The sequence below is a fragment of the Pyrus communis genome, chromosome 16, assembly GCF_963583255.1.
Source record: "Pyrus communis chromosome 16, drPyrComm1.1, whole genome shotgun sequence".
Taxonomy (NCBI): Eukaryota; Viridiplantae; Streptophyta; class Magnoliopsida; order Rosales; family Rosaceae; genus Pyrus; species Pyrus communis.
Genome location: NC_084818.1, coordinates 5,325,509 through 5,342,256, shown reverse-complemented (window position 1 = coordinate 5,342,256; position 16,748 = coordinate 5,325,509). Strand labels below are relative to the sequence as shown.

Below are 16,748 nucleotides of genomic sequence, written 5' to 3'. Positions count from 1 at the left end.
TGTGAAAATATCTATTAGGTAGTTTTATTTAAAAATTTGTTATTATCACTTCATGAATCTTATTCTACACTCCTCATAAATATATTTTTCTTTCTAATTATAGAAAGTTTAGAGTGCAAAATGAGATTTTTGAAATGCCAATAACAATTCTCTTTATTTATTTAGCTTACTCTTGAACTACACATCATCAGTTTTCTTTTGGGATCAATTAAATTTATCAGCTATTATTGGAGATCAAGAGAGGGTGGGTGGCAAGAGAGATCCTCGTCGGATTCTTTTTGTGAGGATTTTGGGATTCTCCAATCATATTTGTTTATCGTACATCGTGCTACTAGTTTTTATCATGTACTATTTATATTCAATTTTAAATAAAAAAATTTGCATAAATTTCCGACTGCACGATATACTATGAACATATGTAATTTGAGGATTCTCGTAATCCATCCGGCGAGAATCCTCACTCAGTGGGTGGGATGTGATTATGCAAGACACTCTGTGATGATAAGATGTTTTAGGCATCTAAGACTGCTAGTGCCCACTGAATTTGCAAGGCAAGGTTTAATATAAGGAAGTTTTAATGAAACACGTTAAATATTAAATAATTTATTTATTTACATCACATATGTGAATACACTGTGCCAATGATTGGAGATAAGGTGATCCAAAGAGGTTAAAATAGGTCCTTGAAGTTGAACCTACAACTCCACAAAGTCTTAATTTGAACATAAAATAAAGTCCCCTAGTTCTTGAACCTAATAAAAGTCCACACCTCCTCCTACACATTGTCCAAAATATGCTCATCGATATGTATGGCCCTTATTTTAGGGTAAATAATGCGAAGTTACAGTCTTACTAAAAAAATTACTCGTTAAAAAATTAATAGTTTCACATATGTTAGTATGTTACAAACTTTTACCACACATATGCCAAACAATTTTTTTTTTGTTCAAACGATGTTCAAAACTAATTGGAAGGTGAATTCAGACGAATTTTGATACAAAAAGACAAGTTGGTTACACCTAACATGTTAGGCGTTTCTTCTTCATCTTTCATTTTTTTTTCTTATTGATAAATTGTTCATAATGACGTCTGTGATAAATGACAATCTGATTATCTGTTTTTTCTCCACAATTATACATTTGTAAAATCAAAACATCATGAGTTTATAAGCGTACAAAATCACATCATAATTCGCATAAATATAGCAATTAAATATATGATAAAGAGCTAAGGAAGGCCACGTATATAGGTGATAAGGGTACTCTTAATCTTAGTCTTGGACTCCTTGGCTAGAGAGAGGAATAGACTGATACAATTAAGCTTGATTTCCTTTCTTTTAATTATCTTATTTGTTAAAGGTAAGAAGAAAACTGATAGGTCCCTTTCCTGTGACAGCAGCTTGGATTCCAAAAATGAGGAAGACGACCATGGCAAGACGAGCATGCTTGATCTCAGCCAGTTGAAGCCTTTCAAATTCATCGGGGTCGGAGGCCAAACCCAACGGGTCGAAGAACTTGCCACCCGGGTACAACCTCTTCTCCGGGTCAAGCTCGGCATTCCTCTGGAACTCAATGTAGCCAATCACCAACACCTCGATCCATATCAATGTGGTGATGGAGAAGGGAAGTGGAAGGCCAAGGTAGGACGATCCTTCGATCAACTCAACCTGTTGAGTCAGTCAAAAGAAAATTAGTTGCCGATTTAACAATTTACAGTAACGTTAAATTACATGATGAGTGTTGTAAACATAAAAAGATAAATCTCTGGCTGTGGGGCAAACTTTTTCGGATTATCATGAGCACTAATAGGTTAAGTGAATTAATGTGTGAGATGTATAGAACAAACTTGGAATTTGGAATGGTGTGGCTATCATTTTCAGTACTATCATCACATTCATCGCCAATAAGGACCTTACCTTTAGAGTTAGGACCATCATATGTTTTTTGCATGGATTATACTAAGACACGACGACGAAAACGCTGTGCCAGATATATGTATATACTCAGCTCCTTATATAATAATTACAAAATAAGAGATACGGCCTATATGTCATAAATACAAATTAAAAAAATGCAGTTCCAGGACAAATAAGAAGAAAAAGCTTCAATGGGCACATGCACATCTTTATGGACCTTATGCACTCTTGAATGTTTTATATCTAGAATCTATGTATAAAATAGAAGATATGTTTATTAAAATACGATTTTTAATCAACGAAAACAAAAGTTATCTTTATATTTCTTTTTGTCACATATTCAAAAAGTTCGGCCACTGACATATCAATATTATCCAAATTTAACCATTTATTGCAAAATATTGGTTTTATTAAAAAAAACCTCAATGTTTGTTAGGAGTGGAACCATCCACTAATACATTGTATTTTATTTTTCTTAATTTTGTAATTAACAATTCATTCGTATATTATTGAAAGTATTTTATACTAAAAGCCCACTAACAAAAAGGTATATGCGCATATTAAATATCTTTATATAGCTCAAAAATTCGTCAATTTTGACTCTATAGTTGATGAAAAAAATCAAATAAATTACATTAGATTATTTTATCTGTTATCAACATAGATGAAAGATTTGAACTTTGGTGTTTTTTCATTTCTTAAGTTCTTGATAACTTTTTTGTACGTATAAACTCTAAGATTTACATACAGTGTACATGTATTAAGCAGGCAACTGAGATCCATCGCACTAGCTAAACATTTTCATCAGAATCCTAAAACTAAAACAAATTTGGAATAATCAAATTAATGAAACTTAATTCAGCATGTGATGCACATATACGATGTATTTTAGATTAATTAATTAACCTTTCCAGCGTCTTGCCATGCAACACCGGTGAGTCCCTCAACGGCAAGAGCACCAAGCGCTCCCAGCATGGCCCACCTCCCGTGAATCAGCTCGCACTCCCTGAACCTCTGCAGCCCAAAAACCTCCGTGTACGGCTGAAAAGGCGTCGGATTCACCTCCACGGTCTCGATCCTTGTCCCGATGATGTCACCCGCCACATTCTTGGCCAGGTTCTGGTCGAGCCCGTCGTAATCGAATTGCAAGTACTCGGCGGGCTTCCCCAACCCAAAGGGGTCGAACCCGCGGTCCCCGGGCAGAGACCCGTCAAGCCACTCTGGCGGTTCAACACCCGGAAACCATACCAGTCGTTCGCCGTCGTCAAACTTTTTTTGCTTTTGCTTTGGCGGTGCAGGTGGTGGTGACTTCTTGGTGCCGAAGCTGAAGCCTCCGAAGCCGCCAAGGCGGGCTTGGAAGCGTCCGAAACTGGGCTCTGGGGTTCGGAGTTGGGATCCAAAGAAGTGGGAGGTAACGGCGGCTGTGGCGGCAGCCATTGTCTCAAAAGTGGAGGAGAGTGGGGTGGTGGGGGTGGGACTGTAATTGGAGAGCTATATAGTGTAAAAATAGTGGGAATTTTGTGAAGGATGTTTGTGAAACGTGAATGTTTAATTTTAGGCCTTACCTTTTGGCAAAGCCTTATCTTTTGGATATGTATGTACTATGTAATGTATGTAGGTGTGGGGTAATGCCTTCATCATCCGTCTCAGTCCTCATAAAAGGGATTGCAATTCTTTCTGGATCTCATATTTCGGAGTTCATAGATTGAGAGATCTGAACAACATAATATAAAATGAACGGTCTGAATTTCTCGATTTGTAGGCTCTAGAGTGTGAGATTCGGAAATGATCTCAATATGAATATGCACATGTATTTTACCCCACACAATGTATAGTTTTATCATAGAATTGTCATGTTACACTATGAACCTATAATACACAAATGTCTCAATCTGTGGTTCAATATGTGATTTATATTCACTGCCTAGCAATATAAACATTTTGAGGTGGTAACATAGCTATTTAGAGTAAGATCTCTTCATAGTAGCACGAAAAACGGAAAAAATCTTTAATGTAACTGTCACATCATTACATATATTATCAATTTACTTATATTATAACACATAAATCTTTTTACTAGTACTAACTTTAAGTAAATGAAATATTAATTACATTATTCACATATATTATAATACATAAATGAATAACACCACATAATATTTCACCATCACCATATATTTTCTCCAATAAATGGGAGCAATGTGCTTCTTAAATTCATTGTAATTGTGGTAAGAGTGCTTCTTTAAACTCATTATTTTCTCAAATAATGAAGCCAAAGCCCAATAAAATAAAGGCCTTGAAAGTTGGAAACCACCCATGTATGATCCCAACTCCCAAAAGCAGGTCCGAATCCGACTTTAGGCCATGAAGGTCCAATGACAGATGGATAAAACTTTCCATGCATTCATCTATTTCGAAAGGAAATATGTAAGAGTTCGTAAATATTTATTTATATATTAAGATTTTAAGTTTGATTACGTTGTTGTTGTATAATATAAAAATAAGAAATAGAAGAGAAATTCCACGAATGAGGATTCTCTCCAAATCTTCTTTATGAGGATTTTGATGATCCTTTAATCATGTATGTTCATCGTATATCGTGTAATTAGAAATCATTATAAATTTTTTTATTTAAAATTAAATATAAACAGTACTTGATAAAAACTGATTACACAATATATAATAAATAAACACAATTAAATAATATTTGAAATCTTCACAAATAGGATCAGGAGAGGACCGTCGTTCCTCCAGTAAAGACCTACAACCCATGACGTTAGGTAAAATATAATATTTTATTTTATACACATATAATATTGCTTTGCATGAAACCAAATAGGATTGATGTGTTCTAGCCTTCTAGGGTACACTTTGAATACATCATTCCTAATAGACAGACATGACATAATAACTCTCACCATTTAATTATTAAGATATTTTTGTGTATGACAATCATATTAAATGAACCATTCAACTTACTAATAAATATTAGAGTTGTACTTACACTATACCAAATGGCACCGGCTTTGGAGGTGAATTCTCTACCATTTTAATCTTTTTATCTTTCTATGTCCTCTTATTTGAATGATTACGGTTAAGTCACGTCAATATTTTACATTAATTTTTTTTATAGAGATAATAAGATAAAAAACAATGTGTGAGAAGAGGAAATGAAAGAGAATGAGAATAGAAGGGTAGAGAATCATTTTCCATCTTTAGGTTTGCTGTCTCCTTTTTATGTGTCTTTTTACTAATACTGTGACACATGTTTTTTTATGCTATCCAATCAAAACCCATCAATTATCTTGTATGTATGTATATACATGTAGCATGACCAGAGCCCAAAAAAAGAAAAAAAATTATAAAAAAAAAGTTCATCAAAAAAAAAAAGAAAAATGGAAATTAAATGGTCAACTAGCTCAGTGGTTCCACAGACGTGTCAGCTGCTAGAGTTCACAGACATATCTTCTTGGCATCTCTCCCTCTCGATGGACCTGATGACTTCCCACAAATATCTCTCTACTTTTTTTGTCTTTGGTTTTCTTAGCTTGAACTTGCTTTAGTCACACTACTCTCTCTCTCTCTCCCCCCCTCTCCTTTCCCCTGTTGCGTTCCCTTCTCTCCAAAACCAAGAGGTATGCGATTCTTCCATTTTCTTTTACTTTTCTCTCAGATTAATTTATAAATTTTTATTATTTTTGCTCATATTTTCAGTCTGCTGATCATTTGTTTGCATAATTCACTTGCCTGTTGACAATTTCAACCATCTGGGTTGGTGATCGTTCTATTTTTCTTCGTAGCTGTTTTATTTCTTTGATTTGGTATTGACAATTCTGCTTGGCTGCTGAGAAAATATAGAAATTTTTACTCTTCTGCCAGTAGTATAACTTGCTTAAATTTCCTGGAAAGTTGAACTGAATGGTTTGACTTCTCAGATTCAGCAATGGTTTTATTAGGGTTAGAATTTAATGTTAATACAGCATGGTATTATAACTTTTGATAACTCGAAGAACATCCTCAAAAGAAAAAGGAAAAGATTAAAACTTGATGAAAAGTCATAATTAAGGTAAAGATTAGTAGTTTGATTAAAGAGAAGTGTTTTTAGCACCTCAAAAATGTCATTTGCACTCCTTCCCTCTTTATTTTCTGTGCACTAGGTTGTAGTGCTTAATGGCATTTTACCAGGGCAAATAGCAGCTCCTTGATTATTATCCATAATTAGTATTTTTTTAAGGGTAATATGCCCGTTTTGCGGCCTGAATTTTCACCCTAGCGTTAAATTAGGGCTTGAACTTCGTTTTGGCCAATTCTGTACTTCTTCAAGGGAAATCATTTTCACACACCCCATGGCCAAAACATAAAGAAGGGTTTGTAGGGGGAGAAATGGATTGTGAAAATCATTTCCCTTTTTTTTGAAATAGGCCAATGTAGGGCGTACGACAACTTTTTTGGACGTCATCTATTATTCCGTCCAAAATGTCATGTGCACAGGTTTCATCCATTGTTACTACCATATCTGTTTTCTTTCCGTTGGACTTGGCAGTGGTGTTTTTTAATTGAATTGTATGTTTTCCAGAAATCAGTCTGTTGAGAATGAAGGCTTCCAAGGGCAAAGGACCTGTGAAGAAGGACAAGAAAGAAGTATTAAAGCCTGTTGAGGACGTGTAATTTTCTTTAATCGAAATTCTCTATATGAATGACTTTCTTGAGTGAAACTTTAGATTAATAATTAGTGAGGCAGTGTCAGATGTGAGTCTTAAATAGCTTTCCTTGAAACGTAATATTATGTTTATGTTTAATTTTCTTCAATTCAGAAAGGTGGGAAAACGAAAGGCGGCGATTGAGGCTGACAAGAGCCGCCGAAAACTTGCGAAGAACGCAAAATTGGGCAAGAAGGACCCCAATAAACCAAAGAGACCTGCGAGCGCTTTCTTTGTTTTTCTGTAAGTACTCTCTTTATATGAGATGGGCGAGGGAAACATGTTAAGACTTTTAAATGAATCTTTAATAAGTTGTTTTTTAATTAATTAATGTAGAGAAGAGTTCAGGACGGTTTACAAGAAAGAGCATCCGAATGTGAAAGCTGTGTCAGCTGTAAGTAGCTCCATACTTTATGTTTCATTTAGTAGAGAGTGTTGTTTTTTTTAGTTTGGTAGGTATTTAATCTTTAGTTGGATATTGATGAGATTACTGGATGCTTGAATGAAGGTGGGGAAAGCTGGCGGAGAAAAGTGGAAATCTATGTCACCTGCGGTAAGTCTATACTGTATAGGTATACTGTATTATCCTCTGAAAGTAACAGTATTGGGATGTATGGAGGATGATATAATGTGCTCTCACTGGACCTAGCTATGCACAAAGCAATTTGATGGCTATGGAAATTTGTTGCGTGTCATAGCCATTGTCATTCGGGTAAATGGCTTTGTAGTTGTTGCCTGCCTGATGAACTTAAAGGGCAGAAGTGTCAAATGGTGAATTTTCATCTTCGATTGTGTACCAAGTTGGTAATTTAGCACAATATTAAAATAGTCAGTGAGGAAAGGATATATAAGTTCTTAGTTTCTGTGAGCTTAATTCTCTTTTTGTAGATGCAGTCCAGGTCACAATTGCTTGGTCCCTTGCATTTATTGTCTAATTTCTATTTTACTGGGCCGGCATTGGTAGGAGAAAGCTCCATATGAAGCTAAAGCAGCAAAAAGGAAAACTGAGTATGAAAAACTTATGAAAGCTTACAACAACAAAGAGGTATAAATGGACTTGCACGTTAATAGAAACAAACCCTTCATCCTTTCTCTATCTTTAGTTTCTGACTGTCACGTCTTCTATCAGGATGAGACGGAGGATGACGAGGAAGAAGTTGCTGAAAAGTCAAAACCCATTGCGAAGGTTGTTGAAGAAGAAGAGAGTGCTGAGGTAATCTTCGAAGCTATATATGAATCCTTGCATGGCTGCGCTGTGCTATTGCTTGCTTTGTTCAGTCTTTGATACTTTCATATCTTGCATGCGTTCTGATCTTTCATCTGATGCTATCAAGATCTTATAATATCAGAAAGTTCAAGCATTTTATTATAAAAATGACATGTAAAATCAACTGCAATTTCTGTTGTGAACCAGTAGTTCATGTTGCACTGAGTCAGATAGATACAGTTTTTACCCGAACAAAAATGAATTGCTCCTACTTTTAATCGGGAAAAAAAAAAAAAAAAAAACATTAATTGCTCCTACAGTCCTACTATATACTCTTACTAGATTGTCAAAATGGGATTCATGAGGTTCATCTTATATTTGGAAATCATTTGCTCCCTTGTTCATACTTGACTAATTGGGATTACTTTCGTCACGGGGTTTTCTCTGATCATGTTAACATAAATTGGAATTTTCAAATTGCAGGAAGACGATGAAGAAGATGATGACGACGATGAAGACGAAGACTGATCTGGCGTGCCATGTTGATCCATAATCACTCCCACGGGATGGGACTTGTACTATGACACCTTTCACTTATGTTAAATATGCTTGTTTATTTGAGAGGGAAGCATCAAGCATGCCGAGCCCTTGCATCTTCTAAGTAGCCTTTCTGGGTTACATCCTCTATATGTACCTTGACCACCATTGTTGTATATATCGTGTTTAAACCGTGTTCATTGGCTGTGCAGGATATGATATCTTTGTTCTTCTATTTACTAAATTAGAGATGAATGGGTTGATCTTTGATATGGAAAGGTGGAAGCGATTAAGAATCGTTTTACAAGTCATCTACTTATTATCTATCAGCATTAGCTCTCTTTTCTCCAAATCGAGTAGCACACTTATTCCTGAAATGATTTCGTGTCAGTTGCCGAGTCATGTCATGGAGTCATAAGCGATGGCAATTTTACCTGACAAAACCCTACTCCTGCCCGGCCTCAGACCGGGTACTTTTGCCGGGCCTTGGACCGGGGAGGTTTGGGGAGAAAAAACCAGGGAAGGTTTGGAGAGAAAAATACCACGGATGTGTGTTGACATGGGGAAATTTTATACCTTTCTGGTTTGAAGTGTGGAACTTCCGATTTTGTATGGCATGGGACGGAGGGAGGGTAAACCCGGCCTCCTGCCCTACTGCCATCATATCACGGGAAAAATTCTTGTGTCCATCTAGAGGACCAGCTCATCTGTATACTTAACACACAATCAAGTGCATCCCTAATATATAGGGTCTTACTTCGTTATGTGTCGAGGTATACGGATGACGTGATCCTTTAGAGGATATGGTTCTCAGCCTGGGCAGCTGAATGATGACATTCGATATGGAACATTTTCAAAAGGGAGGCCCAACCGAGGCAAAACGAAAACACAATGTAACCACCCAAAGAAAAGATAAAAACCAAATCCTGTGATAAGTATTTTGGGATTAGGGTTTATGTGAAATTATGAAAAAGCTAATGCTTTTTAGAACAAATGAAAGGGCAAACCACTTTCCAAGTAATTATCCTTATCTACACTGTGAGCTTTATACATAAGTCTGATCAAACAGATGGCTTATGCTGTAAAGAAAATAGATTAGACATTATAGTTACAGACTTACAGGAAAAAAAAAAAAAAAAAAATCAATAGTGATAGGAAAATCGATGAGAGAATTGCCATGATTTCACACCTATCGATGTCGGAAACATGTTGTGAGAAAGTGAGAAATGTGATGGTCACATGGTCGCCAGTAACAAAATGTAGCATGCCGCAGTGCATCATGATTAAATTCCATGATTTCATCATGTTTATTAGAAATAAATTCCATTTAAATGATCACATTCCATGCATAATCCTCAACACTAATCATGTTCAATGTCATTTCCCACCCAAAACCAAATTACTACATAGTTACCATACTTGTTTATGTCGGAATTTTGTCGCAGTGATTAGCGGCTGCACGTATACTGTTCTAATAAATAAAAAAATTTCTTTTATTGTAGCAAAAGCTAATTATAGGAGAGTTTTACATTTTTTTCACCGACCACTCATCCTCATCATCAGTATCATGACATGTTAAAGATATTGAACGACAATATCTTGGAGTATCATTGAAGATTGTGTGTCTTCCTTAGTTATAGGAATAGCTTGATCCGTGTAAATCATGTATTGATATTCATAGTTGACTTCCGAGAATAGCCTCATGTATTATTGTATAAATCTTGTACTCCATGTAAAGTAGAATTTGTATGAAATCAAACTACCATTATTTTCTCCCTCGCGTATCCTAAATCCTAGAAACACGAAACCTTAGCAGCTTCAAATTTTTAACAGGGTATCAGGGCACCGTTTCTGGTGACTCTGAATACCCAATGCTTCCGCACCTTAACCAAACAATACTATCATCATGAGTGAATCAGCAGCAAATCCAAAACCAACAGAGATGGCTACTGACATCTCGAACCCATTCATATTACATATATCTGATCAACCTGGGAACATTTTGGTCTCCAAAACTCTTCAAGGAGACAACTACAACACATGGAGCAGTGCTATGCGTATCAATCTGAGTGCGAAGAACAAGTTGGGCTTGGTCGATGGAACCATTGACCCTCCTGTTAAAACAGACAAACAATTTGCATTGTGGAAACGATGCAATGGCATGGTCCTTGGGTGGATCCTGAACTCTATGCATGAAGACATCGCAAGTAGCGTTTCTTACTACACATCAGCAGCAGATGTGTGGGCAAACCTATGTGATCGTTTTTCCCAAGGAAATAATTCACGTGTTTATCAAATTAAGAGAGAAATTGTTGAGCACAGACAGGAGCAACAATTGATCTTGATCTACTACACCAAGTTGAAGGCATTATAGGATGAATTGACATCCTACCATGAGCCTCCAACATGCACTTGTGAGGGCTTAAAGAAGATTAATGAACGAGATGAAAGGGAAAGGGTGATGCAGTTTCTCATGGAATTAAATGAATCCTATGCCGCGGTACATGGGCAAATCTTGTTGATGCAGCCACTCCTAGACACTCGGAAGGCATACTATTTTGTTCTACAACAAGAGAAACAAGTGGAGGTATCTCTTACCCGCAATAATAACAACTTACATCCCATGAATGTGACAAGTAACAGAGAACCTGCTATGCAACGAGGTAATCCGTCCCTTAAATGCTCCTATTATGATAAAAAATATCACACCATAGATCGGTGCTTCTATCTTTATGGCTTCCTGCCAGGGCACAAATATCATGGCAAGAAGGTAACACTTCCTAACAAGAGGAAACTTACGACCAACCAAGTGAAGACTGGCGATGAAGTCACCAAAGACATTGATCAGCACCACAAAGGAACCACCAATGACGGGCCCAAATTCACTGCTAAAGAGTACAATCAAATCATGGCAATGCTTAAGAAAAAACAATCATGATGGTAACCCACGACACTTTGCAAATGCCACAAGTACACTTACCACTTACACCCTTGTCTAATATATCAGAAGTTTTACCACAGAAAACCCTGTATTGGATCATTGATAGTGGGGTAACGGACCACATCTCTCCTTCACCTCACTTACTTGACAAGAAAACCTCATCCATGTTTGAGTTTGTACACATGCTGAATGGGGGCAAAGCCACCATAGACTCTATTGGTTCCGTTCAAATCACTCCTCTTATTAAACTTGATGATGTGTTACATGTGCCTAACTTTCGAGTCTATTTGTTATCCGTTAGCAAACTCACCGAGTCCTTACAGTGCATAGTGATTTTCTTTCCCACTTTTTGTGTGATACAGAACATGGATACGGGGAGGACAATTGGCCTAGGAAAGCGATATAATGGGCTCTATTACTTGTCCCTGGCACAAAATCCTCACCTTGCCCACAACGTCAGCCGTCATTCCAACCTTTGGCACCAACGCTTAGGACACCCTTCCACCAGCCCTCTACAAGTTTTGACCAAGCAAGTTCCAACTATTATGTTTGACTCGAGTCATTCGTGTGACATTTACCCTCTTGCTAAGCGAACTCGTTTATCTTTTCCATCAAGTTTTATTTCATCTAAAGCACCTTTTGATTTAATACATTGTGATATTTGGGGACCCTATCGAGTCAATTCCCATTCGGGGGCTCAATATTTTTTTTACCATTGTTGATGATTATTCTCGTTATACTTGGATTCACCTTATGTGTTTGAAGTCTGAAACACAAGGCTTTTTATGCTCCTTTATTACTTGGGTTCAAACACAATCTAATTGCACGATCAAAACACTTAGGGCAGATAATACGGCTAAATTCACTTCTTTACAATCATTCTTTGATAGCAAAGGTATCATGTTTCACACATCTTGTCCTTCAACTCCCCAACAAAATGGGGTAGTTGAAAGGAAACCTCGCCATCTTTAAATGTTGGGAGAGCACTTCGATTTCAAGCCAATTTACCTTTAACTTTTTTTTTGTTGGGGGGGGGGGGAGTGTTCAAACCGCATGTTATTTAATTAATCGTTTACCCACACCACTCCTCCAACACAAAACTCCTTTCGAGCTTTTACATAATACCCTTCATAATCTTAACCACCTCTGAGTTTTTGGTTGCTTATGTTATGCCACAAATCTCACTCCCACACACAAATTTGATCAATGTGCTCGGAAATGAATTTTTGTTAGATACCTTCTTGGTCAAAAGGGCTACCGTTTCTATAATCTCACTACCCACAAATTTTTCACTACTCGTGACGTTGTCTTTCATGAAGATCAATTTCCTTTTCTTTATCAACCACCAGATCACCAACCCGATAGTGTTGTCATACCTCTACCTCTTGATCCTTCTATGTCTATACCTTCAAAACTTATCCTTGATCTTCCTACTACCACGCCCGTACCACCTCTCACAGACACATCTCCACACCCACCACCTTCCACAGACACACTTCCTACCGAGTCTACCTACCCACCTTTACTCGACCCTATTCCCTCAACCTCTTCCCTTTACTACTCGACACTCCCATTGTCCTACTAAACCCTTTGTGCAAGTCCAAGGCTACCATTTATAACATGTCCAATCACTTGCTCTTGGTGCTAACTCATCTTCCATGTCAGGTACTCGTTATCCCTTATCTCACTATGTTTCTTATGCTTATCTTTCTTCTTCCCATCGCTTTTTTGCCTGTGCTATTTCCACCTTTGTCGAACCTACCACTTTTGAGCAGGCTAATAATGATCTTCAGTGGCAAGCTGCCATGCAATCCGAACTCCTTGCTTTGGAACACAACAATACATGGACTCTCACTCGCCTCCCTCCCAGTCATTGGGCCATTGGTTGTAAATGGGTCTATAAAATCAAGTACAATTCAGATGGTTCTGTCGAACGTTATAAAGCTTGTCTTGTTGCTAAGGGCTTTACCCAACGGGAAAGTATCGACCACAAAGAAACCTTCACCCCTATTGCCAAACTCATTACAGTTCGTTGTCTTTTGGCCGTGGCTTATATTCGTCATTGGTTCTCCACGAAATGGATGTATAAAATGATTTCTTCCATGGGGACCTCGGGGAAGAGGTGTATATGTAATTGCCTCCTGGTCTTCGTCGACAGGGGGAGCATAATGTATGCCGACTCAACAAGTCACTCTATGGGCTCAAATAAGCTTTTCGCAGCTGGTTTTCCAAATTTTCCACGACCATACATCAAGCTGGATATCAACAATCCAATGTTGATTACTTTTTATTCACCAAGGTACGTGATCACTTATTCACAACCGTACTAATCTACGTCGATGACATGATCATCACAGGTAATGATGAAGTGGCTATATGTGATCTCAAGCAATTTCTTCACACTCATTTTCGAATCAAGGACATTGAACCATTAAAATACTTTTTCAGCGTAGAAATGGCCCGGTCCTCTCAAGGCATCTCTATTTCTCAACGGAAATACACACTTGATATTCTTGATGAAGCTGGTTTACTTGGTGCCAAACCTACAAAATTTCCCATGGAAGAAATCTTGAAGTTATCTCAAATGGAAGGACAAGCTCTTCACGATGCTTCGAAGTATAGGAGGCTTATTGGCAAACTCATTTATCTTACGATCACCATGCCAGCGATTTCATACGTAGTTCATATACTCAGTCAATATATGCAACAACCAAGAAAACCACATCTAGAAGCTGTTCATCGCCTCGTGCGATACTTAAAATGGGCACCTGGACAAGGATTTCTATTTCCTTCAAAATGGGACTTAATGTTGGTTGGTTATTACGATGCCGATTGGGCTCGATGCCCACTTACAAGGAGATCCGTCACAGGCTATTGTATATTTCTTGGTGGTGCATTGGTGTCTTGGAAAACTAAGAAACAAAGGACCATTTCTCGGTCTTCAGCAAAAGTGGAGTATTGTGCCATGGCTTCTGCTACATGCGAGCTTACATGGATGAAATATTTATTAGTTGACCTACTAGTTGATCATCGTGTGCTAGCAAAGCTATATTGTGACAATCATGCTGCTCTACATGTAGATGTTAATCCAGTGTTTCACGAGCGCACCAAGCACATAGAAATCGATTGTCATGTCGTTCGTGAGCGCATTCAATCAGGGATCATCACAACAACTTACGTTCGCACTGGAGTGTAGTTAGCTAACATGTTCACCAAGCCACTTCGAAAAGCTATGTTTCGATCCTTACTTGGCAAGATGGGTGTGATTGACATTCACACTTCACCTTGAGGGGGTGTATTGAACGACAATATCTTGGAGTATCATTGAAGATTGCGTGTCTTCCTTAGATATAGGAATAGCTTGATCCGTGAAAATCATGTATTGATATTCATAGTTGACTTCCTAGAATAGCCTCATGTATTATTGTATAAATCTTGTACTCCATGTAAAGCAGAATTTGTATGAAATCAAACTACCATTATTTTCTCCTTAGCTTATCCTAAATCCTAGAAACTGGAAACCCTAGCAGTTTCATATTTTTAAAGGAAAACTAATGAAAAGGGCTTCAAAATTTTGAATTTTAATGATAAGGATCATGACAAGACGTGATCAAATGATTGAGAAAGGACAACGTATACACTTGACAACACATTAACCAAATGACTTTTTCTTGTTTGAGAAACAATCTTTAATGGTCCTGTGTATGCATGCACAGTAATTCAAATCAACTGAATTTGTATCTTTTTTCATAGGCTGGCAAGAGAATTTTAGCTCAAGATCTAAATATTTTACTTTTGGAGTTCAAATCTATACTATAGTAAGCACTATCGAATAGATGTGAATGGCATAAATTTTCGTAAAGAAATTAAAGAAAACAAAAGTGGAATACCGACGGTAGATTTATAGTAGGTAGGTTTGCCCACCATTTTTCAAACAAACAACCAAGATGGTAAGCATCTCGAATTCAACAGATAAAACCCTAACCCTGTTCACTTTTGCTGTTTCAACCTCTTTCTTGCAAGTGAAAAAAAATGATGAGGTGGTTGATTAATTATAGAAATTAATCATAATTACGAGATTAAATTAGTGGATTATAAAATGATTGGTGGAGGGGTAGAAAGTCTTGAACGCTGCAGTAGAGAACCAAATGACAAAGGAATTAAGGACAGGGTTTTGAATTATGAGTGGGGGGTTTTGGATTATAATGCCACTTGATTAGAGACAAAGCAACTAATCCCTAAGGATTTAAAGGGCATTTGGCAGACAATGTGAATCAAGTTTATGGGCAATACTTCAAAGAATAAAAAACAAAAACAAAATCATTAATATTTTAATGAGCTTTTGGTAGAGTTTCTAAAGATCCATTATCTCCAATGAGAATTGACTCCAATGGTTTTGGTACCATGAACATTGTTGAAGCATACCCCACTACACCTTCCCAAGCTGACGTTTTCCAATCTCTTTAATAATACTTCACAACTTAAAAGATGAGTAGGAGTTTCTTTTCAAAATTGTTTGTTGCATATTCATAGAATTTCATGTTTATGATAAAAAAAATGTCAGATTATAAATTACTATCTAAAGATGCCTATGTAAAAAATCAATTAAAAACTAACGTTATTTAGTTATCGAACCGTATAAATACAGATGAACGAAATTGGTAAAAGCATTATGAAGCGTCTGTATATTTGCTACAATAGATTGACTAAATGACCTTAGTTTTGATTCTTTTTTTGTAGAGATGATTTTTACAGAGTGATTCATAGTATGAATGATTTTGGTCATAAGCACAAAACTCATTTGAACACAAAGATGTTTTGAGTAGGAATTCCTACTTGTTATTGTTAAAAAAAAAATTTCAACAAAACTTCTTGTAAATTGTAATTATTCTCCTCCATTTGGCAAATAAAAAAGACAGAAAAAGAATCCTACTGTGCGACTCGCATAATTGCATACCCTTATATAATTCCACTCCTAGCTTAGCTAGGACAATCATAGTAGCTAAAGATACAAACATGTTCATTGAGTGTATATTACATGTGCTCTAGATATGGGAGATAGGGACACCAACGAATCAGTCAAATAGCTAGGAGAGATGGTTTTTAGTTATACCACAATTCTCACCTCCTAGATATTTAGGGGGGGTGTATTTAATTGGGAATTTGAAATCCGTGGTTGGTGTGGAAGTCCAACTTGTGGACAATGAGAGACTGAAATGTCTCTGTGAGTCTTATCGGTCCCCAAAAGGGATGGATAATCATGGCTTGCCACCAATTGTCTCCCTTTAAAATAAAAAATTAGGAGTTTGAGAGATGTTAATGGATTTATAAATCATGGATTTTTATGGAGTTTTTTTTTTTTTTAGGGAAAAGTACGTCATTCATTGCAACGAAATAGAAAACTTTTATGGAGTTTTTTTTTTATGAATTTTTATGGAGTTTTATTTA

General features: G+C 36.8%; 3 protein-coding genes across 3 annotated transcripts; 2 read left to right on the top strand and 1 right to left on the bottom strand.

The window, feature by feature from the left end:
* Positions 1 to 1,060: 1,060 nt before the first annotated feature.
* Positions 1,061 to 3,464, bottom strand: LOC137720356 (chlorophyll a-b binding protein CP29.3, chloroplastic-like). The gene is made up of 2 exons (XM_068459416.1): positions 2,822 to 3,464; positions 1,061 to 1,666 (listed from the first exon to the last, which is right to left on the bottom strand). Exons 1-2 carry the CDS (start codon positions 3,350 to 3,352, stop codon positions 1,346 to 1,348), a joined length of 852 nt encoding a protein of 283 aa, XP_068315517.1. The 5' UTR covers positions 3,353 to 3,464; the 3' UTR covers positions 1,061 to 1,345.
* Positions 3,465 to 5,421: 1,957 nt separating this feature from the next.
* LOC137720402 (high mobility group B protein 1-like) lies at positions 5,422 to 8,559 on the top strand. The gene is made up of 8 exons (XM_068459470.1): positions 5,422 to 5,550; positions 6,492 to 6,579; positions 6,730 to 6,858; positions 6,952 to 7,009; positions 7,124 to 7,168; positions 7,580 to 7,660; positions 7,745 to 7,828; positions 8,306 to 8,559. The coding sequence occupies exons 2-8, from the start codon at positions 6,509 to 6,511 to the stop codon at positions 8,348 to 8,350; spliced, it is 513 nt and encodes a 170-aa protein (XP_068315571.1). The 5' UTR covers positions 5,422 to 5,550; positions 6,492 to 6,508; the 3' UTR covers positions 8,351 to 8,559.
* Positions 8,560 to 13,755: 5,196 nt separating this feature from the next.
* LOC137721221 (secreted RxLR effector protein 161-like) lies at positions 13,756 to 14,496 on the top strand. Its single transcript, XM_068460321.1, has one exon. The coding sequence runs from the start codon at positions 13,756 to 13,758 to the stop codon at positions 14,494 to 14,496; it is 741 nt and encodes a 246-aa protein (XP_068316422.1).
* The last annotated feature ends 2,252 nt before the right edge of the window (positions 14,497 to 16,748 follow it).